Raw genomic sequence first — 24277 nt, 5'->3', positions numbered from 1 at the left:
CCGTAAAGTTTTCAAACCATTATATTTGAATTATGATTCAAATGTATTTTTTACAACTTCCTTCAAAAGATATTTTATTCTTGAAAATCCCTTAATGATACACTACCATACACGAGAATCCTTAAGTGATTTCTTATACTTGAAAATCATAAGGGATACACTTAGATTATTTTTCCAATGATACAAGATTAAATTGACAACAATAAAAACTTTTAGTTTATAAATTTTTTTTTAACCCTTTATGCAATTTTATAAGATTTATAAGAATACACTTCAAATTGCATTTATTTGAAAATCCTTTTAAGTTATATAAAAGTAATAAATAAAAAAAACTTAATATTATTATGTTTTCAAAACTTTGAAAATGATATTTTTAATAAAAAGTACAATTTAGGTCTATTTATATTGAGGTTAGGAATTCTTATAGGTGGAGTTGTAATGTATTTAGTTCGAGTCCAACTCACTCCTCGATATGGTATGACGTGGGCATGGCATTGAAGTCCCCATCCCCTTACATTAACATCTTAAAGAAGAACTTTATAAAAAAAATTTATGCACAATCTTTTTTAATTGTGATGATATCTTCTTTTCCTTCGTAATTTCCTTTTAACTTATATAGTATTTTCTTATTTGTCTCATTAAAAAATCTTTCATATTTAATACACTAGTATATAATTATCATATTCAAATTTAGATGGATAAAACATTTGGTTTTATCCATTCAAAGTAATCTTTTCATATCAATCAATATAATTAAAATGAACTTTTTAAAAATAAAATAACAATCTTAATTGTTTTTAAAAATTATTATCGCTTTCACTTTATTTTTAAAAACTATTTTCAAACAATAATATCATATTTAAACAAAAGGATAAAACTAATAATCTTATGTTTGAACTATCATTTTAGTTGTTTCTCATGATAAGCACTATATTTATAAAATATTATAAGAAAATAAAATTATGAGTGCAATCTCAATCCAAAACATGGAAATAAATATTATAGACTTTATTGTTCGTTATATATATGTCAATAATATTATCCTTTAAATGATTCATTTATTATAATCTTGGATAATCATTAAAATCAAATAAAATATAGAATTCTTTTTACTAATATTATTCATAAATAAAAATAAACAATTTTTCACTAAAATTCCCTATAAATTCATAAAAAAATTAGAGGACATCAAACGTCCATCACTCGATTTTCATGGTTCAAATAACTTAATTGAGCTAAAATTAGCCCCCATCCTACAACGTGGGACGTCCGAGTGGTTAAAACCAACTTCCTGCAACTGTGTTTCCAGAACAACCCTATAAAATGCCCATCGTTTCTTTTCATTCTTGTGCCATCCTGAAAACACGAATTCCATACGCAAAGAAGAAGAAGGATGGCAACAACGCCTCTCCACCTCTCATTCCTCCTCCTCTGTCTCTCCTTTCTGATAAAATCACAGGCTAAGCATGTTCCGGCTCTGTACATATTTGGTGACTCCCTTGTGGACAGTGGCAACAATAATGAGCAGAAAACGCTTGCAAAAGCCGACTATGCACCCTATGGCATTGATTATGTGGTAGGAACCACCGGCAGGTTCACGAATGGCTTCACCATTGCTGATTACTTTTGTAAGTTCAAAGCTCAAGTAGGTAAGTTTTCCCTTGAAATGAAAATCTATTAATGATTTGAACTGAATTGAATTGCAGCTGAATCGCTCAACTTACAACAATTACCTCCATTCTTGGACCACACAAATATTATCGAGCGAAGCTCCGCAGGATACAACTTTGCGTCTGCCTCTGCTGGCATCCTTCCTGAGACAGGCACCACTGCGGTAACAAACTAGTGTTTTTTTTTTGTTTGTTGTTGAAACCCGTACATAAATAAAATTGGGCGTAAAATTATGCAGGGCAAAAACTTGAACTTGAGAATGCAGGTGGGGTTTTTCAGAAGAATTGTTAGTACGATCTTGAAATCGCGCTTTAAAACCCCAGGGAGAATGTCGCGTCACTTGTCAAGGTCTATCTTCTTGGTTTCCATTGGTAGTAATGACTATGCAGTCAATTATCTGGTGCCCCAATTCTACAACAGCAGTCGCATGTACAATCCTGAACAATTTGCTCAGCTCCTCGTCAACGAATTGGGCAATCATTTGCAGGAGATGTACGGGCTGGGTGGGAGGAAATTTGTGGTGTTCGAGGTGGGTCCAATCGGCTGTTTACCGGCTATTGCACTGAAAAGGGCTGGGCCCAAAACCCCTTGTGTGGAGGAAATAAATGATGCGGTTTCCATCTTCAACGCCAAGCTTGCTCTGAAGATCAATCAACTCTCTTCCACACTCCGAAATTCCACTTTTGTTCTTGTGAAAAACTTCAATTTTATGCATGACATGGTGAAAAATCCTTCTCGTTACGGTGAGTAGTTTCGGAGATCATTTGGTATTCATTTATTGGTTATAAAAATGAGCAATTGGAAATCATTCCCTTTTATTTTAATACAGGATTCAAGGATTCAAGAAACCCATGTTGCATTGTTAGCGAAGTAAATGGGGCTTGCATTCCAGATAAGACCCCCTGCAATGACAGAGACGGTCATGTGTTTTGGGACGCAGTTCACCCCAGCTCTGCAGCTAACAGGATTATTGCAAATGAAATCTTCAATGGGACAAGCCTATCTACTCCAATGAATGTTCGTAAACTCATCAACGCACATAAATTGTAACATTTTCCAAATTGGAAAAAGAGAATCGCTCAGCCCTGAATCTGGATGATGTGTATCGATGATTCAATTTCATTCAATCTGCATAATTGTAGGTTCTACCAATTAAGATTTTATGAGGAATCCATAAAGAAGGGAAAACGCTGATCTTTACAACTAAAGATAAACTAAAATTATGTTTCTTTGGAGAGAAATAGAAAAGCACAAATCCTAACACCCACAGATTTACAGAACCTTCCCCTCCCCAATACACATCCCTCACTACTTCGCCTTCTTCACCGGAGACTTTATGCTCTTCGGCTTCTTTGGAGCTTTAACAGGACCTTTCTTCACAGCCTTGACCGGAGTCTTCTTAAGAGACTTTGCCGCTCCCACGGCCTTCTTTCCTGGTGACTTTGCCGTCGAAGTCTTCTTGGCCGCTTTTGACGGTCTCCCCTTGGGCTTTGGCTTAACCACAGCCTTCGCTTTAATGGGAGTGGATTTCACCTTTACAGAAGCAGACTTAGTTTTAGTCACAGCCTTCGGCCTCGCAGCAGGCTTCTTCTTCGCCGGCGCTTTCGCTGCTTCCGACTTCGCTGACGCCACCGACTTCTTAGCGGCGGCAGACGGGAGCTTATATGAATTCTTCACCTTCACAAGCTTTTCAGAAGCCACAAGCTTCTTCAACTGAACGAGCAAAAGCTTCTTAAAATTGGCCGGAAGACCCGATTTTTGCTTCTCTTCAATGAATTTCGCGATGGCGATCTGGCTCGAACCAGTCCTCTCCTTCAGCGCGATTATAGCCTCGTTTATCATCTACAATTTCGCAAAATCCAACCAAAACAGATCAGAACTTACGTAACTCATTCTACAGATCAAAAGGCACAAAAACAATTTCAAATAACAAAGAATTGACTATTCCCAATCTATTATCTATTACCTCACTGTACGGCGGATGTGCCGGAGAAGCCTTAGGCTTCTTCGTTCCAGCAGACGCCTTCTTAGCATTCTTCTTCCCGACCGGAACTACCAGAACAGTCTCTTGCACAGAAGCCATGATCCCAACAAGTGACGGAGATAGAGAAAAAACGATGAGTAGCATGACAAGGATGCAACGTTTAAATACTGAACAGGGTGCTCTCTGATTGGTCCAGAGCGTTGTCACTCGGATCGACCCTCCAGAAAGTTTTTAAATTTGAGGCGTTGGATTAAGCGCTATCGACGGTTAGCAAGGCTTGTTTGAACTGGACGTGGATCGGGGAATGAAAGGAGATTAAGGTTGGGGAAAAAGGGGAGTTATGGGGTGTGCTTTTGAGGTAATTTTAAATCATCATAAATTAGGGAATGTGATACGGATTTTTGAGAGGGCTTGGATGGAATTGTAGCTTATGAATTCAGGATTCTAATGAGTGGTAATATGGTTGAAACTGTGGAGGCATGTCAGAGAATTTTTAATTTCAATTTTATATATCTCTCTACATCTTTGGTTGACATTCTATAGGTTCATGTGAGCATATATTAAGAGATAATAAAAATATTAGAAATTCAATTTTAAAAAACCATAGGCATTTGGATAGTATACATTACATTATTCCAAATGGCATTTGATAAATAAGATAATAATGAGATAAAAATTAATATAAATTATTGTATCTAAAACTTATCAAATTTTAAAATATTATTTACCATTTAGTTTATATAAATAAAAATATTACATTTTTTATTTTTTATTTTGCATACCCTCTTACAAACTGAATATTTTGATCCTAATAACATCATTCCTCTTCAAATATTTTTCATAACTTCATTTTTTTGTCACACTTGTCGTATTTTGCATATTATAATCATAACTTAGTTACATTTTTTGTACTTTAGTAGAATTCATCATACTCTATTCATATTTGTGCATCTCAACATGTTTAAAACTACGACATTTGTCCATGCATGGTTTGGTCCCTCGTGATAAATAAATTGCTTCCATTAATCTTCTTTTGTCGAATCTTAGGTCATAACTCTTTAAAACTTTGATATTAAAGCATATTTAGTGTTGTGACCACTAGTGCATCTTTTTTCCTAACCATTTTAAAACATTTAGTGTCTTACTTAGACAAAGAGGGAAACAAATCAAAGCAAACTAATAGTCCTTTCTAAAAAGTCATCATCATTATGGTACTATTATAGTCTTCTACTTGCAACATAGTTGAATTTAGCCTTCATATATTTAAAATTAAACAAAGAATTAAATATTATTTTTTGTTGGGTAGAACAAGTTGAACAAAGTTTAGGTAAAGAAGATACTTTATATCATTTTCTAGGTCATTATTTACCCTTTGAATAGATTTGTCTTTTAACTTTTCCATTTTTTTTTCAAAGGAATACATGTTGACTGTGCTAAAATTTGTACTCTTCATAAAACCTTACCTCCCATGGAATGGATTTGTTATATTTTGCCAAATAAGGGTCTAGGTCATTATTTTATAGAAGGGAGCTTCAATTTTATGACTCGACCACATATTAGAATACTAGATGTCGAACTTATTTTTTAACACTTGAGAAATAAAAATACTTTTTTTACTTGAGATGATTTTCTTTCTATATAGTACATGTACAAAGTGACTATAAAGATATTAAAATAATGGTATTGGTACTTAAGCCAAATCAAAAAGATGATTAAGAATGTGTTTGACAATAATTTTAGAAAATATTTTTAATTTTTTTTATACTTGAAAAGTAAAAAAATTTCAAGTATTATAAATAATATAAACACTTCCTAAAATTACTATCAAACACAGTGTTATGGAATAAAGGTATAATATAATGTAGAAAAAATATTATATGTAAATGAAAAGAATACTAAGGCTTGTTTGATAATTATTTTCGAAAATGAGTTTTTATTCTTAAAAATTGTTTTGGCAACCAAAGAACATCATTTGATTGTTTTCACTTATTTTTATTAAATTTCTGAGGATTATTTTTTAATATATATATATATATATAAATACAAAGAATGATAAAAAAAATAAAACCCTAAAAGTTATTTTTGAAAACATAGAGATAGACTAAAAATATTTCAAATTCTCAAACGAACTTTTATTTTACAAAACATTAGAAAATGGTATTCAAAAATTATTTTAAAAAACTATCTTTTAAAATTATTTTTTAAAACACTTCTCAAATAGAGCTTACGAAGGAAAATAAAGTATTATAGGGTATAAGTGTCAAAATAAATATTTTATGTACAAAAGGTGTGATGACCTTCTCCAAATTGACCATGTAGATATTGTTTGTTCTAAGATACAAATAGTTTTTATAACTTTAAAATGTGTTTACAAAATTAAAAGGAAGTCATACATATATAATGTTAAGAACTTTTTTCTATATTTGATGTGGGATATCCTAATGACCCCCTCTCCTCAGCAAACATTGTTATGATAAAACCCTTAAAAACATAACATGATATATAAAGTTTTATGTATTTAGTATCTATTTAATTTAATAAGATTCCAATTTCTCATTCTATATGTTTGTTCTATGTATTATACTTTATAAACATTTTGACATAATATATTTTGCATTGTACATAATTTGGGTGCATTAAAAGTTGCACATAAAATCTAAGTCATGAATTTCTTACAAGTAGATGATTTGTTCACAATCAATTCATGGACTTAGACAATCTATTTGAGATTGTAGTGCGCTATATCTTAATTTGAGGAATGATTGGTCTTAATCATCGAGATAGGTTTCCCATGGTGAGTGTGCTAGTGTGTATGGTTATACATTGGACATGATATATTGTGAGTCATGATGTAAGGTTATTGGGTAGTCATGACGTAAGGATATCGGGTAATCATGACCTCACTAAAATGTTATATTATATGATTTCTCAACCTTGAGAGAATATTGAAATTATGTCAAAAGTTTATAATGGTTTTAACTTAAAAGTAAGACTATAAGGTGAACATTTATTCCCTATAAATTGTGTCATCGTTAATAGATGTTGATAACAATAGGTATTTCAATATAGAGATCATAATATCTTGTAGAGATTGAGATAGTGTGTCCTATTGGGTAATTCTAATGACGCATATTTAAGAAATCTATGGTCATAGCAATTCCTTAATTCAAAATTTAACATATGCACTTTGTGATCTAGGGTATATTATTTGATTACACAATAAGAGAATTTGAGACTCAAAAATAGTAGAAGTAATCTTAAGAAGTTTATAGTAGTCACCTTATTAGATTACAAACATCGGTTCATAGGGAGCTCACATACAATGAATAGTTAGTCACGAACTCAAACACTTGTGTCTTGTTGTAATTACATAGCATACTAGAATATAGTTGATTCTTTGTAAAGGAATGTTGAGTTAACTTTAAAATTGGATTATAAGCGAGTTAGTATTTACCAATAGGTCCTAGTGGTCCCCACTCTAGCTTAGTTTTCATAATGACAGAGTTCATAAAGGTTAGTTATGTTATTTGTTCACTTATGTGTATAAGGACATTTTGGTAAATATGCGAGGTTACATAGAAGCTTGTGAACACTTTTAGTGGATTGGGATAATTGATTAATTGGAATCAAAATGACTAATTAATCAATTAGGACCCATGTGGGCTAGTTTAAGTAATCTAAGCTTAGGATGAGTTTAAATCACTTAAGCTCACCGGAAGACTATTAAGTTTATGTTACTAATAGAAATTGATCTGGGAACATCCAAATCTGAGGTAAACACTTCAATACTAAATCCTAGAATATTTAATATGTAAATATGCTTCCATTACTAGGATTTAAAGGCATAGGAAGAATAACATGCACCTTAATTGGTCTTGAATAAGGAGTGGAGTAATCTAGTTATTCCCTACAGATACAATGTCCTTCTTGTGTCACATAAGATTGTAGGGTCAAATAGGTAAACATTATTTGCAGGGTCAAACAAACTCTCATACAATGTTCAATGATTGACTTTCCTTTCATTCTTTCTTTTAGCTTTCTTTATGATTAGAAAGTTGAAGAGCTCCTTAGTTATTATGCAATAACTTGCTTTCTACTGTATAAATATTATTTGCTTTATGCCTAAAGATAAGAACCTTCAAGGGCGAATGAAGTAGAACATGCCCAATCCTACCATGTCATCTTTTGTTAAGCCAAACTAGGGTGTGCCCTAGCTATCCATCTCATCTAATCATCTGTTATAGAATTAACTGAATCCACTGCTACTCTAGCTACCCCTGCTCTAGCCATTTCAGAATTTCATACAAGTACAACTCTTATTTGAATAAAGTGAAAAAAATACAATCTTTGTTGTCCATTACAACAAACACTTGACCGGTTCCAAAAGTGGCTTGGAAGAGTGGGATTAGTAATGGATCCTTGAAATTACTATTTTCCAACAAGCAAAATGATATACTTATCGAAGTTGGATCTACAGTTAGACTACTATTCATGATTTAAAAACACGTTTATATTGTTAAGAGGAGCTATTTATATATATATATATATATACATATAGTCATGAATTTTTTTCCCCCATCCAATGTGAGATATCACAATTACCTCTTTATGACACATCGAAAGGATTATGGAGTCAAATAAACTCTCACATTGGGGTTGAGGATCAGTTCTGACACCATTTGTAACGATATGATTCTAATCCTGTAAATATTTTCTACTTTGGGCCCAAAGGACCTTGACGACTTTAAAATGCGTAGACACAGTCAAGAAAAGCTCATACATATATAATTGTGATAACTTACATTAGATAAAGAGAAAATTTTCTAAAGTTACATATGTACGAACTTCTCTTAATTATGTAGACACATTTTAAAGCTATGAGGGTCTTTAGGTTTAGAGTGGATAATATTTACAAAGTTAAGAGTGAGTTGGTGTAAATGACATTAGAGTCGATCTCTAATCCTGGTGTGGGAGTTTGTTTGACCCCTTAAAGGGAGTTTATCCATTTAGTTCTACAATCTTGTGAGACATGATGAGGATGTCGTATTTGCATGGGAGGAAGAATAAGGGAATTGATGATTATGATATTTTATATTGGATAGAGGAAAAAGTTTCTAAAGCTATATATGTACAATCTCCTCTTAATTGTATAGACGCGTTTTAAAATCATGAAAGTCCCTTAAATTTAGAGCAAATAATATCTACCTGGTTATGAAAAGTTTATTACAAAAGAAATATAAAAGAAGTTGAAATGAAGGTATTAGTCATATAAACAAAATGATGAATTTGAAAAGGAATGAATGTAATTAAGTACTAATTTGCATATTAAAACATTCAGTACCCATCCTGCCCCGCTCCTGATGGGATGAGGCTGTAATAAATATAAACTAGTTTGGAATGGGTTTGAGAATTTTTTTAAAACCTGGGATGGGTCAAGGTGGGTTCGGCTATAATTTTGTCCCATCATATCCTATTTATATAAAATATTAAATAAAATTTATTTTAATTATTATTTTTTTCATTTACAACCTTTTGATATATATAAAATATAATTTTTTTATAAAAATTAATTATAAATATTGTAATATTTAGTTAATTATAAATTATGTTTATTTTTAATATAATTTAATATTTTAAAAGTAAAAAAAAAAAAATTAAAAATTTAAAAATTTTAAAAAATTAATGGGGTGGGGCAAGACAAGTATGAGAATACCTTATCTACTCTATTTAACTTTTTTTTGTTGGTGAGGATGTAAATTGATTTAAATAAACGAGACGAGAATGGGATGAAGATGATCCGTCTCGAACTTGTTGTATTGTCATCCTAGCCTAAGTCTAATTCTCACCTAGACCTTACTCATAAGTCATAACAACTTGAAACATTGTTGTGGGCACGATTTTGCCAAGTTGTACCCTTATTTTAAACTATTTAATAAATATGTTGAATTTGATTTTATCTAAATTGATATGAACAACACAATAACATAAAAACATAATCTTAATCCATTAACACATTTATAACTCATTAACATGATTAATCCGTTAAAAATTTTAAATTTATAAAAGATTACTTTTATCAAATTTTAGTTTAATTTAGATACATTTTCTACTTTTTATTTTTAAAATAAGAAACTTCTATATATAAAAATGTCGTTGGAAATTCTTGCTCCCTTTGAATCATTGTATCTATATCGATCGATCTCGATTAATGGACCTTCTGGTTTGAAAAATAAGCATAGGATAATTGATTCGATGACATTAGTTGTCTGTATAATTTGCCTATAAAAGGAAAAAAAGAGAGTGAATTGAAGCTAGACTGGATCCCATCCCGGATCGAGTGCACCAATGTCTAACCCGGATCCCTTACAATTTGTTTAATTTTCGTTTGGGCCTGACGAGAGGGAAACTGATCTTGTGATTGGGTTTGGGCCCGAAACCAAGGACCAGTTAAACAAGCACCCGACTCTCCACATCGGCAGGGACCTTACCGCAATTTCCAAGATTCACAGGACCCTCCATGCAAACATAAACATTTCTCTCTCACACAACGCTACCCTATATAAATACTAATTCCCTAAGGATTCACAAAACCCTAGCGGCGCGACATCAGAGCCTCTTACGATTAGGGTTTCAGACTCCCGTCTCCAGATTCTTCAACCATGGTGAGTCCAAAGCCACAGTGCATCTGCTGATTAAGCCTTTCTCTGTTTCTGACGTTCTTTCTCTGCCTTCTGTTTAGGCGGATGTCGAAGTTGATGTGGCCCCAGGAGTGCCGAAGAAGAGAACGTTCAAGAAGTTCAGCTTCAGGGGTGTCGATTTGGATGCACTTCTCGACATGTCCACTGATGAGCTTGTCAAGCTCTTTCACGCCCGTGCTAGAAGAAGGTAATGCTTATTGGGGATAAATCTGTTTTTAAATCTTTTATTCGGTTTTTATAAAGCAGTGGTTCTGAATCGTTTCTGTCAATTCTGGAATGGTAGGTTCCAGAGGGGACTGAAGCGAAAGCCCATGGCATTGATCAAGAAGCTTCGCAAGGCGGTAATTGTTTTCTCCTTTTTTTTCATTTTTCTTTACTATCAGTGGATCTTGCAATTGTGGACTTGATGATAGGGTTCTAGCAGTCTCATATCTTAATTCGTTTGAGTTTCTAAAAATAATTCACTCTTTTATTTTGCCTTTATTTCATAGAATTTAAGATTTCAATGCTGTGGGGGAGAATTTAGTTTGAAGGGAAACTGAGAACCGAACCTTTTTTTTTCAGCATTTCCCTCACCTTGATCTCTTTTTCTGAACCAGGACTGGATCCTGAGTTGTTTGGTGATGCAGTTAGAATGTGTGTATGATTTGAGTGGTTGAGATATCTGAATAAGTATGTTGTTGCCTTTGATTTGAAGAAGGATGGTGGTGTAAAGGGGATATTTCAAAGTTGGATGCTGTGATATATTGCTCGGTTTAGTTAAAGCTTTTATATATATATATGGTATTAGAAATAAACTAAATTAGATGGGTTTCTTTTGGGCAGCCCTCATAGTTAGTTGTTGTGTCATTTATACTGTTAGTATACTGTGTTAGAACCACTCTATTTCCTGTATCCTCTGTTCATTATTAGATATGACTGTTGCGAATGGATATAAGATAAATGTAATCAAAACATGCAAGACAAAGTTAAAGTAGTGTGCTAGTGAAATTCTGAGAACTATGGCTTAGTTCTTGAACTCAAATGATAAAGTGAAAGTTTGGAAGGAAGAATGTGGGTTTGTGTAGTACACAGGCTGATCCTCTGTTTTTTGAAGTTAATGTGTGGAGTGTTGGCCTATGTAAGTCTGGAGAGTGTGCATCAAATTCAGTGGACTGTTTTGGTACTTGTGGAGCATGCGTGGGCAGATCTTATTTGAGGTAATGTTGAAGCATTTTAAGGCAGGATGTTACAGATTGGTGAATTGTTCTCATGAGAACTTTTTAGGTGATCAGAAGCTTGAATGATATGCTCTTTGTATTCTGTGCCAAGATGCTTGGGAGTTATGTTTGTGAAAATATGCTCAAAAAGAACATGGATGATTTTGGTTCCGATCGAAGTATTCATGTTGGGCATGAGCACTATTTTCATATTTATATTAGTATGCCTACAGTTGTGGAGTGGAGACATCCCAAGCCTTGGATCCTTAGGACAATGAAATTACTGGATAGAAGAAAATATACTATAAAGAGTGCTGTTAATTTGTTTTTTTTTGTCTTTGTGAAAGTGAAGAGCAATGTGTGAGTAATACGCTTGCAGCTTATGAACAAGGATCTAGTTATCATCATCATCATTATTATTATTATGTTGGTGTGTAATTGTGAAGTTAAAATGTGTGTGATACATTTGAAACTTAGAAAAGGGGTCTTGTTTGGAGGGGGATGAGGCATTGATTGGTATTGTGAAGTGAAAGGGCTCTTTAGAATTGCCCTTGCTGGTGGATTTGAAGAGAACACGATCTACATTCCATGCTGAACAGGAGGCTAAATTTGTGAAGAATATCTTCAACAGATATTATTAGAATCTAAATGAATTCATATGTAAAGAGAAATCCTTTATGTCAGTACAGTCTCTCTTGACTCAATGCTTCATGTTTCTGAGAGGGAGAACTTGGAATGTTCATATAATTTCAGGTGGTAAAGAAATAGTGATGAGCTTTGCTAAGCTAGGGTTCATCTCCAAAAGACTATTTGATATGCAGAATCTACAAGACTATGAATCTTAATGCTAACTATCTTTTGAAAATCCATTTGAGCTATGTTTCTGTTAACTCTCTTGAATCTGTCTTTATTCCCATCGCCACATGGTTGGCATATATGTTAGAATCCTTTGATTCAAAACTCAGTAGGCGCTTTATGGCCTTGATTCAATACCTGGGAAAATGTGCAATGTGGTCTCAATATGACAGTGTTCTTCCATTGTTGCTAGAGATGATAAGGGATGAAATTTTTATATGTAAGATCCTCAATTTTTGCCTCTTTTAGATCAATTCTTTTTTGATATTATCTTTTAGTATGGTTTCTTGCAATCAAATTCACAGAAGTATCATGATTTGGCTGGACTGTTTTTCAGGAGCATCAACAATTTTCTGTAGTATTTTGTTAATAGTCAATTATGAGTTACGAGGGTTATAGAAACTTGCTTCAGCCTTGACTGATTTTTGTGGTAATGTTTTGAATCAGAAACGTGAGGCCCCACCTGGTGAGAAGCCAGAACCAGTCAGAACCCATCTGCGCAATATGATCATCGTACCTGAAATGATTGGAAGCATTATTGGCGTGTACAATGGGAAGACCTTCAATCAGGTTGAAATCAAACCGGAAATGATTGGGCATTATTTGGCGGAGTTCTCAATCTCATACAAGCCAGTGAAGCATGGAAGACCTGGTATTGGTGCCACCCACTCATCTAGGTTCATTCCCCTCAAGTGAGATCTTTACCAGCAATCTAGACATTTAAGTTTGTCATTTTCAAGAAGCAGCTTTGTTGATCAAACTTTTACAGGTCCCTGCCAGTTTTGCTTGTTTAGTATTTTTGCAATGGAACTCGTTATTTAGATGATGCTTATTTCAAAGATTTCATAGTTTTGAGAATGTGACGCTGATGATGGATCAATTTTTGATTTGGTCATTGTTTAAATGAGTGCACAAGGATATTATTTGTTTGCCCTATATAAGGTTAGGCTTGGATCCCATCGGTCTCTAGGCTTTTACTGCATGTTCTTGAAATCAATTTATAATTGCAAATATCCTGTGATAAGTGTCAGGGTGTCGTGCAGTTCAAATTAAACTTGCATTAGAATTTTTTTTCTGGGAATTCTTTTTCCCTCATTTGGAGCAGTCGGGCAATTGTTGAATGAACCATTTGAATGGCCTGGAACGGGCTTCTAATTTTTGAACAGTCGAGCAATTAGGAAGGGATTATATGGGAGTGATTTTGGTGGCTCGTAGTGCTTTTTGTTGGCAGTATTTTTATTAGAAACTCCTCCTTGAAAAATCAATTAGCATATCCTTTTTTAAGTGATTCTGACTACGAGGCGTCATATGAAAATAGGGTGTTAGTAAAAGTTCTAAAAATTAGTTTTGAAGTCTCTTTTATCACTAAAATGATTTTCAAACATTTATTAATGAATCTGGTGATACTTGTTTTAAATTTCATTTTGTTATTATATAAAATATTACCATTTTTTTTAATATTTCTATTCGGATATTAATTGATTTTTTTAAGTATTTTCAAAATGGATTTTATATCAGCTTTACTTGGAAAAATATGATGACAATTTGGGAGTGAAGGAGTAAGATAGTTCTTATTTTAGGACCGATTTCAGGAGATTTAGTTTGATTCTTATCTTTATATTAGAAAAATATGATTGACAATGTTCATTAAATTTTTTTTTTAGTGTTTCCAACATTAAAAAAAACAAAAAAAAAGAAGGGGTTCCATTTTGCTACCAAACGATCTATTTTCAATAATTATTTTTTAAAAAAGGAAAATATGTTGCAAATCATCTTTAGACTTTTTCGATGGTTAAGCAAGTTGAAATATTTTTAACATTATGAATGAAGAGATGCAGAAAAAAAAAAGAAAAAAACCTCTTATCTCTAATTGTCGTTTTATTATCTTGTATTATGAATTATATAACTCATTTTCTAACTAAGATTCTTTTTAAATTTTGTTTGTGATTGTGTGTAACAGTAAAGTTAAATATAACGGATGTATATTTATGAAACAACCTTATCTAGTTAGGTTTTAATTATATGGGGTTCAGCACTTGTTTGGGGGAAGAGTCTGGTCCCCACAAATTGCATATTAATTGACAATTAGTTGTGTCCTATTCAAAATTGTAACATTGTTTGGTTGAATAGATTTTTTTTATGGTTAAGTTAATTGAAATCTTTTTTTACTTTATGAAGGAAGAAATGCAGAAAAAAAAAAAAAAAAAAAAACCCTTACCTTTGATCATCGTCATTTCATTATTTTGTATTATAAATTCTATAACTCTTTTCTTAACTAAGTTCTTTTTAACAGTAAAGCTAAGCGTAACATATATGTACTTATAGAATGATCTTATTCGGTTAGGTTTTGTGTGTGTGGGTTCATCGCTTGTTTGGAGAAGTTGTCTGGTCCCCACAAAATGCATACTAATTGATAATTATTTGTGTCTCATTCAAAATTTTACGAAAATGATTTCATAGAGAACCGAGATCGGAGCTTGTTGTTTACTTTCAAATGAAGTTAAAGGAATGGTTAGGTTTTGTGTGTGTGGGTTCATCGCTTGTTTTGGAGGAGTCGTTTGGGTCCCCACAAAATGCATACTAATTGACAATTATTTGTGTCTCATTCAAAATTCTATGAGAATGATTTCATAGAGGACCGAGATCGGAGCTTGTTGTTTACTTCCAAATGAAGTTAAAGGAAAAGTTGATTAGTATATGTATTAAATCATCTAAACTATAGATTAATGGAATGATTAATTAATTCACATGACAATAAGACAAATCCACAATCACCATCTTTCAATTCCATTCCATCCACCGCCAAATTTTAAAAAAATGGCCCATTACTGTGCATGTGATCACGTGTAATGATACTTAAAAATCTTGATTATTCTTAATCGTCCATTAATCTATAGTTTCATTTTCAATATAGTTTCAATAATTAATGATTATTCTTTTTAAATTTTCATTCTAAAAACAAATTTTTAATTTTTATATGTTCTTATATCATATTTTTATATGTAAAGTGTGCTTGAGCACTTATTCAAAGGTTAGTGTAAATCTCAAAAAGTACACAGTGTTTATCCAATAGCATATGGAATAAAATTGTCAACTAAACTAATTAATCTAATGCACTAACAATTTCCCTCTTTGACAATTTTTGACAAAATAATTCATACATGAACGCCGTAATACTCCTAAATGAAGTTTACATATCATTCAATAACGCTAAGTCTAAACCAAAGGTTCTACCCATTAATCTTTAATCATCCAATTTGAATCCTAAAAAGTCTTGAAAACCTATAACCTGCATACACTTAAACAACTATACCCATGAAAAATAGTATGTAAGAAAAATAAGTCTTATGATAAAGAGTAAAAGCAACGATCCAACAATCAAATATCACCAAGAATCTCAATCTAACATCATTAATCAAATATCAGTTGTAAGGATAGAACCTTTAAAAACATGACATGATGTAATATTTATTGGATTTATTATTTTACAATATGATTCCAATTTCCCAATTTATATCTATCTTATTCCACGCATTACATTTTATGAGCATTTTGGCCTAACATCTTTTGCATTGTAAATGACTTAAATACATTAAGAGGTACAAAGAAGATCTAAGTTATGAGTTTCTTACAAGTAGATGATTGGTTCATGAACTTATTAATTCATTTAAGGTTATGGTACACTACTTCCTAATTAGAGGGATGACCGATCTTAATCATTGAGATGAGTTTCCTATAATGAGTATATTAGTATGTATGGTTATATATTAGACATAAGTTACAGTGAGTCATAATGTAAGACTATCAAGTAATTATAACTTTATCAAACTATTATATTATATAGTCTCTTAATCTTGAGATAATACTAAACTTGTACCAAAGTTTGTAGCGACTTTAACATATAAGTAAGATCCTAAGATGATCATATATTTTCTATAAATTTAGGTTACTATTAATTGAAGTTAGTGGTAACAAATATTCTCAATAAAATCATCATGATATTTTATGAAAATTGAGACAATGTGTCCCCTTATGTGATCCTAAGAAAGTGTGTTCAAGAAATCATGATCGTAATAGTTTCTTAATTAAAACTTAACATAAGCTCATTGTGAACTAGAATTAGTTATTTTATTAAAAAATAAAAATGATTTGAGACTTTAAAGGTTAATAACATTTACCTTATTACTACTAATACGAATTCATGGGAAACCTACGTACAGTGAATAATAAGTTATAGATTCTAACACTTTTATTTTATTGTAATTACATATGAAATCTTACCCTAATTTGTCAAATCTTTCAACAATTTAATACTTGGAGGCGTTTTTTTTTTTTTTTTTTTTAAGTTAAGTATATTTTTCATCTTTTCAATTTCAAGGGTTGAAACTTTAATTTTTATTAATTATATTATTATATTTAGCCTCTAGAAACTTTACCTTCTTAGAAAAATTTTCTTTTTCAAATTCTAAGGTTGCAAGCTTATTGACAAGGTTTAACATTTTTAGTTTTAAGCGATTAAATCAAATTATTTACTTTCACACTTTCAACTTTAATTTTTGGACTTTCTTCAAATGAGACTTCATAAGCATCATGGATACTATCAAAATTGCATTCACTATCACCATCAAACTCTAAATTATGTATATAATCAAAATTAGAATTAATTGGCACAACAAACACTATTAAGTGATTATTTGGATGATTCCTTGTCTCATTTAAGTATGATGAATTACTTTGATTTGACTTTGAATCACTCGAAGTTTTTTGTTTGACATTTTCATTTTTTATTTTTTCTTTTGGACTAAAACTTTTCCTTACTTAAAGAGCGAATGATTCTTTATTTTTTATGACACTTAATAAATTCTTTTTCAAAGATGACAATTTTATTGGAAATTATAATTTCTCTTTATTCAATTTGTCAATAATTATCATGAAACTAATTTGAGGGAGTAAATAGATAATCCTTTTAATTTTCATCTACAAAATAAATTTAATTTTTATATATTCTTTAATAAAGAAATATTTAATTAATAAAATAAAAAACAATCAATCCCATGCTAAACATGCAAAACAGATGCACGTGAAAAACCACTCCCATATTCTCTAAAAAAATTCTGAGAGTTAACAACTATAGAATAAATAAATTAATTATAGAAAATCAAGTACGTGCATATTTATTTAGATAAAAACAAAATCTTTAAATTGAAATTTTTTAAGGCTATGTTTAATTCAGAAATTTTGAAGGAAAATATAAAGAAAATAAAATAGAGAGGAAAAGTGAAAGGAAATAAAAAATAAATTCAAAATTAATAAATTATTTTTATATATTTTTTCAAACTTATTTCACTTAATTTCCTCCATTATATAAAAAATAAATAATTTTAAAATGTATAAATTTTTAACTAATTTTAATTATATTTAATTTTCTTTAAAATTTTTTATAGTGAAATCAAACATGAGAAAATAATTTTTTTTATATTTTTTTTTATTTTCTTAGTATGCTTCGGAACCAAACATAACCTAAATAAAATATGTTTTAATTACAAGTACTTTACTCCAAATTAAAGCTATAAAAAAATGTTCTAATATACAAATTCTTTACCTCAAAGTTCAAACAAGTTACCTAGCAATAGTGTAGTGATGACACATGAGAGGGATTGGTCGGCGTTGGAGTGTGGGTTTTAGGGTTTTAGTGGGACCCATGCCCTAATACCAACCACATAGAATTTAACATAAGGTCCTCGTGCTCCATTACATTAAAATAATGAGTTTTTGTTTGGGTCAACCACATAGAATTTAACATAAGACCATGTTCAAGAAATCATCATCGTAATAATTTCTTAATTGAAACTTAACATAAGCTCATTATGAACCAGAATTAGTCATTTAATTAAACAGTAGAATGATTGGAGACTTCAGAGGTTAATAACATTTACTTTATTAGATTAATAATACCAATTCATGAGAAACCTATATAATAAGTCATAGATTCTAACACTTTTATTTTATTGTAAATACATATGAAATCTTATCCAAATTTATCAAATTTTTCAATAATTTAATACTTGGATGTGTCTTTTTTTATTTTTTTTTATAAGTTAAGTCTCTTTTTCATCTTTTCAATTTCAAGGGTTGAAACTTTAACTTTTATTAATTATATTATTATATTTAGCCTCTAGAAACTTTACCTTCTTAGAAAATTCTTCTTTTTCAATTTCTAAGGTTGCAAGCTCATTGACAAGGTATGATATTTTTAGTTTTAAGCGATTAAATCAAATTATTTACTTTCACACTTTCAACTTTAATTTTTGGACTTTCTTCAAATGAGACTTCATAAGCACCATGGATACTATCAAAATTGCATTCACTATCACCATCAAACTTTAAATTATGCATATAATCAAAATTAGAATTAATTGGCACAAGAAACACTATAAAGTGATTATTTGGATGATTCCTAGTCTCATTTGAGTACGATGAATTACTTTGATTTGACTCTCAATCACTCCAAGTTTTTTGTTTAATTTTTCTTTTTTTGGACTAAAACTTTTTCCTTATAAGATAAGTCATTTTTGAAATTATTTACTTAAAGAGGGAATGATTCTTTATTTTTATGACACTCAATAAATTCTTTTTGAAGATGACAATTTTATTGGAAATTATCATTTCTCTTTATTAAATTTATCAATAATTACTTCACAAAAATTTAGATAAAGATTGTTGTTTTTTAAATGAAAGTTTAGAACTTTATATCATGAAACTAATATGAGGGAGTAAATAGATAATCCTTTTAATTTTCATCTACAAAATAAATTTATTTTTTATATATTCTTTAATTAAGAAATATTTAATTAATAAATTAAAAAACAAAAACTTGCAAAACATGTGATGCACGTGAAAAACCACTCCCATATTCTCTAAAAAAATTCTCAGAGTTAACAACTATAGAATAAATAAATTAATTATAAAAAATCAAGTACGTGCATATTTATTTAGATAAAAACAAAATCTCTAAATTGAAATTTTTTAAGGCTACGTTTGATTCTCATCAATTTTGAGGAAAAATGCGAGGGAAATAAAATAAAGAGAAAAAATGGAAGGAAAAAAAATAAAATATAAATTTAAAATTAATAAATTATTTTTATATATTTTTTCAAACTCATTTCACTTCATTTCCTCCATTATATAAAGATTAAATAATTTTAAAATATATAAATTTTTAACTAATTTTAATAATATTTAACTTTTTTTTGAATTTTTTTATAGGAAAACTAAACCTACAAAAATCATTTTTCTTTATAATTTTTTTTCTTTCCGTATTTTCCAAAAATCAAACATAACCTAAATAAAATATGTTTTAATTGCAACTACTTTACTCCAAACAAGTAAGCAATAAAAAATGTTGTAATATACAAATTCTTTACCTCAAAGTTCAAACAAGTTACCTAGCAATAGCGTAGTGATGACACATGAGAGGGATTGGGCGGCGTTGGAGTGTGGGTTTTAGGGTTTTAGTGGGACCCATGCCCTAATATCAACCATATAGAATTTAACATAAGGTCCTCGTGCTCCATTACATTAAAATAATGAGTTTTTGTTTGGGTCAATTGCCCAAAAAAGACAAAAAGGCACCAGGGTGAGTCCTTTAGAAAGCGCGTTAATTTGGAAAAAAAATGCTTAGCATATGATATGGTCCCCATGGGGGATTGGAATGAAAAAATAATGTAAATGAGAAATTATTAGATTAAATTAGAAAAGAAAGCTTCATCTTCCATGCACGTGACGTTACTTGGGGGAAAGGGTGAGGCAAAAGTGGCCTATCTTCTTGGTGATGGAGTCATGGGCTTCACCTTTTCTTCGAGGGCTTGATATTTTTAGCCAAACCATCCTTCCCGGAAATTGGAGTTGAGGTTCCTCTCAACTTCATCTAGGGTTCTTCCCACCTCCCTTTCTACTATTCCAGCTCCAATCTAATCGTAATCACAAGAGGAATAAAATAAATTTAAATAAATTGCCAAAAGTAATATTTCATTCAAAGAAATGGGGTAATACTTATATTTCAAAAACTTTTCGGATATTAAAAATTATATATAACCTTATTTTTATATTTTTATTTTGTTACTTAATTTTAAATAGAATTTAAAACTTAATAGCGTTAAGTATTAGATTATTTGTTTTTTAATATTTTATTTTTATTATGTATTAAAAAAATAAGAAAAAACTAATATGCTACCATTTTTTTTAATAAGTCTTGAAAAAGTAGAAAAATAAACTATTTAAAATTCATTGGTTATGTTTTCTTAAATTTGTTTTTAAGAATCGTATAAAAAATAATTTTTAAAAATAAGTTTTAGAAAACATGATCAAATGGGTCTATATTTTCCTTTTATTTTTTAAAAATTAATAAAAACAACTCCTTATTGTTTTCTAAAAATTATTCTTTATTTCATTTTGTTTTTAAAAATTATTACCAGAAAACAACACTCGGTATTAAAAAAAAAAATTTAAATAAAAAACTATTTTTAAATTACACTACTAAACAATCTCTTAGGAAATAAATTGGTTTTAGTAAAAAGTTAAAAAAATAAACATTCTCTAAAAAAAATTGGATATCAAACAAAAGAAATTGGCAAAAAAAAAAAAAAACCCAAAAAGAAAAGGAAGAAAAATTTGCAATATATTTATTCTCTTTTGATAGAAAATGAAAAGTTTCCAAATATGTCAATTTCTTTCATCATTTTCATCCTAAAAAAATGCATATACTTGACATTAAAAAAATTTAAAAATAAAACAAATAGCTCTCTTGCATCTCGGATTTGTTTTGCTTTTATTTTCCACTCATTCACTCATAGGATCATGAAGAAAATTGGAAAGAACAAAAATAAATAAAAATCGAATTTTATTTGTCATTATTCTCTAAAAATTCATTTATGAGTCCACAGAAATTCAAAAAGAATCCACTTTTCTTCCCTTTTTTTCCTTGTGGACTTGTTTGGATTTCAGGTTGGTCTCCCCTGGTTTTTCTTTTTCTTTTTCTTTTTCTTTTTTTTTTTTTAAAAAATAAAAAATCTATTTGAGCCACCTAGAGAAAGAGGACGTAGAAGAAAAAAATAAATTATAATTACATCTCTCTGCATCTTGGAATTTCTTTCTCTATCCATTTTGAAAGCTTTTTCTATCTGAGGAGAAGGAGAATAGAAAATGAAAGGAAGAAAAGAAAAGAAAAGAAAAGAAAAGAAAAGAGGGGAAAATTGAAAGAGAGAAGTACCTGGGTTTGTATCTTGACAGCTGCTGAAAATTGCTGAGGAGAAAATTGGGAGTGGATGGCAGTTGTTTTCAAGTCCATATTTTTGAGGCATTTCAGAACTTCCTCCATTGAATCAATCCCAGAAGAAGGATTCCCAACCCTGAATCCTATATTGAGCACCATTGCTTCCTCCCTTAATTTCGCATTGAGCTCCTGATTCCGCCTCTTCAGTTCCTCCTTGGAGCTCTGCAGCTTCTGGATTTCATGCTTCGCCATTTCAATGATCGAATTCTTATCACTCTGCAAAAGAGGGAGCCACAGAAAAGGATATCAGATTATCAGATTCAAGAAATACACGAATCTTGATCCAATAACTAGGGATTTCATCAATCAAATACCTTGGTCCCATGGGGCAACAGAGAATGCAGAGCCAAGTAACTCTGCTTCTGATTCTCTCGCCTGGCTCGCTCTCTCATCATGTGCCTGTAAGACCGCCCTCGATCGGATTCTCCGGAATTTCTGATCGCGCTCCAATTGCCTCTCAACAACTCCATCATCCTACTGTTCATGTTCCTCCGATTACTCCCTCCAACCCCTCCGTCTCCTGGAATGGGTTGGCTCCTGTATGGCGCAAAAGCACTGTTTTCTGAATGGAATTCTTGAGTGGGTGGATTAGAGTTCATCGGTGGATACTCAAACCAGAACATCTCATGTTGGTGCCCGTAATCGAAGAAGTAATCCATCATTTTCTCGCTTGGGTTGCTGAGAATTTCAAATTTTGGTTTCAACGGCTATATATATATATATATGGAAGCTGATCCGCAGAGGGCATAGAAATATTAAACAAGAGAAGAAAGGGAAGAAGGTGTATGGTGTTTAAAACATTTAAAACGTGGTCAATGAATGTGGTATTGGTCCAGATCCAATACAACTTGCAGTGGTCACTGTCTTCTTCCTTGGCGTGTGTAGCGCATTGGACCCCACACCTCTATACTTTGTCAGTCATGTGCAATGAGTGAGCCTTTTCCTTATTCATCTCAACATTTGGGTTTTGAGGACAGTACTAAGTCAACAAACACTGCAATAGCATGAAGTCAATTTGTTTCAATTTACGTTTGACAAAAGGATTAAAAAGAAAAAAAAAAAAAGAGAGAGAGAGAGAAAATTAAGGGCATGCTTGTTAACTGTTTTTAAAAATAATTTTTAAAAATTGTTTTATAATTTTTTTTGAACAAAAATATGTTTGAAAATTAAAAATCTTTTTAACCCGTTTTTAATAATTTATACATTTCGTATTTTATTTTTAATCATTTTAAATATTTGTATACTTATTTCTTAAAACAATCAAGTGAAAATAATATAAAATAATAATAATAAAAAAAAGATATTCTTTTGTTATTAAACGTATTTTTTTTATATTTTATATTTTAAAAAATAAAAACTAATTTTCAAAAACAGTTATCAAACATGTTATAAATTTCAAAATCTCCTCCTAAAAAGTATTTTTATTTTAGCCTTCATATTTCCTCTAATATAAGTATCTTTTAATGGTCACAAAAAAAAAAATAAATAAAAATCCACTAAAAAGTTATTTAGTATGCTACAATAGAACCAGGGAAAATTCCACAGTACCACTTCGGTACCTACCGAAAAAATATTTTTGGCCATTGGATGAAGATGGTTCAATCCGGACCGTCCAACTGGCTTATGTATTTTAGAAAAAAAAGAAAAGGAAATAAGTTACAGGTTGCCGGTAACATTGGCTCAGGATGGACTAACACCAAGGCGAGTAGCAGCGTGCATTCGACCGATCCTGTGGCTGTTTATCAAGTTGATAAGGTCCTTCTCCCTGAAGCAATCTTTGGCACTGACATCGTCCTACCCCAGCTCCAGCACCAGCTCCGGACATTAGCCCTGCTGCAGATGCTCCAACTGCCTTAGACGAGACTGGGTCTCCTCGAGCATCTTCAACCCCATCTTCTTCCTATAGGATAATCGGCTTGGGTGTTTGGAGCCAGTTGGTTTTGGCCATTTCAGGTGGGTTGGTCTTGTTCTTATAAGAGAGGATTTGTCAAGTCTTTAATTTATATGAAGAGGGTATATCCATTGCTTTGGTTTCAAGCCATTTTTTTATTACATATGTTACTGAAACTATGAGAATCTAATAGTATTACAAGAGTTTGGACACAGGTTCCATAGTTTGGACACAGGTTCCATACTTGGGGACGAAGACAAAGATTTTGGTTAAAGGGGGCAAAGTTGAAATATATAGGGACAATCGGTTTAGACTCATTAATTTTAAAAAATATAAAAATTAATTTTATCTTCGTTCATTTTAAAATATTTTAATATACATGCGCTTCACAATAAAGATAATTATTTTTTAAAATGATCTTTTATATGTGAGGTTAATAACACGATTTGACAATTTTCATTTTTTATTTTTATTGTGAGGATTGAGATAAATAAAATAAGAAATACCTACAATAATTATATTTAAATAAAAAAAAAAAAAATCAAATGTTACCTTTTAACACTTGTAATCACTTGACATTCTTCATAAGACATAAAACTTCATCTTCAAATTTAATCTCTAAACATACAAAAAAAAATGATATAAAAA

General features: G+C 30.9%; 4 protein-coding genes across 5 annotated transcripts; 2 read left to right on the top strand and 2 right to left on the bottom strand.

Annotated features, from left to right (window-relative positions):
* Positions 1–1258: 1258 nt before the first annotated feature.
* Positions 1259–3515, top strand: LOC100246004 (GDSL esterase/lipase 7). The gene is made up of 4 exons (XM_002284240.4): positions 1259–1628; positions 1707–1834; positions 1910–2414; positions 2501–3515. Exons 1-4 carry the CDS (start codon positions 1394–1396, stop codon positions 2719–2721), a joined length of 1089 nt encoding a protein of 362 aa, XP_002284276.1. The 5' UTR covers positions 1259–1393; the 3' UTR covers positions 2722–3515.
* On the bottom strand, positions 2868–3808 carry LOC100251147 (histone H1). The gene is made up of 2 exons (XM_002284223.5): positions 3638–3808; positions 2868–3513 (listed from the first exon to the last, which is right to left on the bottom strand). The coding sequence occupies exons 1-2, from the start codon at positions 3797–3799 to the stop codon at positions 2980–2982; spliced, it is 696 nt and encodes a 231-aa protein (XP_002284259.2). The 5' UTR covers positions 3800–3808; the 3' UTR covers positions 2868–2979.
* A 6326-nt stretch (positions 3809–10134) lies between these two features.
* Positions 10135–13311, top strand: LOC100256302 (small ribosomal subunit protein uS19). The gene is made up of 4 exons (XM_002284205.5): positions 10135–10317; positions 10395–10540; positions 10637–10694; positions 12855–13311. Exons 1-4 carry the CDS (start codon positions 10315–10317, stop codon positions 13101–13103), a joined length of 456 nt encoding a protein of 151 aa, XP_002284241.1. The 5' UTR covers positions 10135–10314; the 3' UTR covers positions 13104–13311.
* Positions 13312–19902: 6591 nt separating this feature from the next.
* LOC100247714 (transcription factor bHLH92) lies at positions 19903–22454 on the bottom strand. Of its 2 annotated transcripts, none has more exons than XM_002284195.4 (3): positions 22053–22450; positions 21676–21954; positions 19903–20377 (listed from the first exon to the last, which is right to left on the bottom strand). In XM_002284195.4, exons 1-3 carry the CDS (start codon positions 22398–22400, stop codon positions 20282–20284), a joined length of 723 nt encoding a protein of 240 aa, XP_002284231.1. In that variant the 5' UTR covers positions 22401–22450; the 3' UTR covers positions 19903–20281. The 2 variants fall into 2 exon arrangements, with proteins under 2 accessions (XP_002284231.1, XP_019075701.1); XM_019220156.2 differs by lacking the exon at positions 19903–20377 and adding an exon at positions 20792–21586 and having other exon boundaries at positions 22053–22454.
* Positions 22455–24277: the final 1823 nt, after the last annotated feature.

Source organism: Vitis vinifera, chromosome 5 (assembly GCF_030704535.1).
Source record: "Vitis vinifera cultivar Pinot Noir 40024 chromosome 5, ASM3070453v1".
NCBI lineage: Eukaryota > Viridiplantae > Streptophyta > Magnoliopsida > Vitales > Vitaceae > Vitis > Vitis vinifera.
Note: the sequence above shows the minus strand (reverse complement) of the source record. Positions and strands in the feature narration are given on the sequence as shown.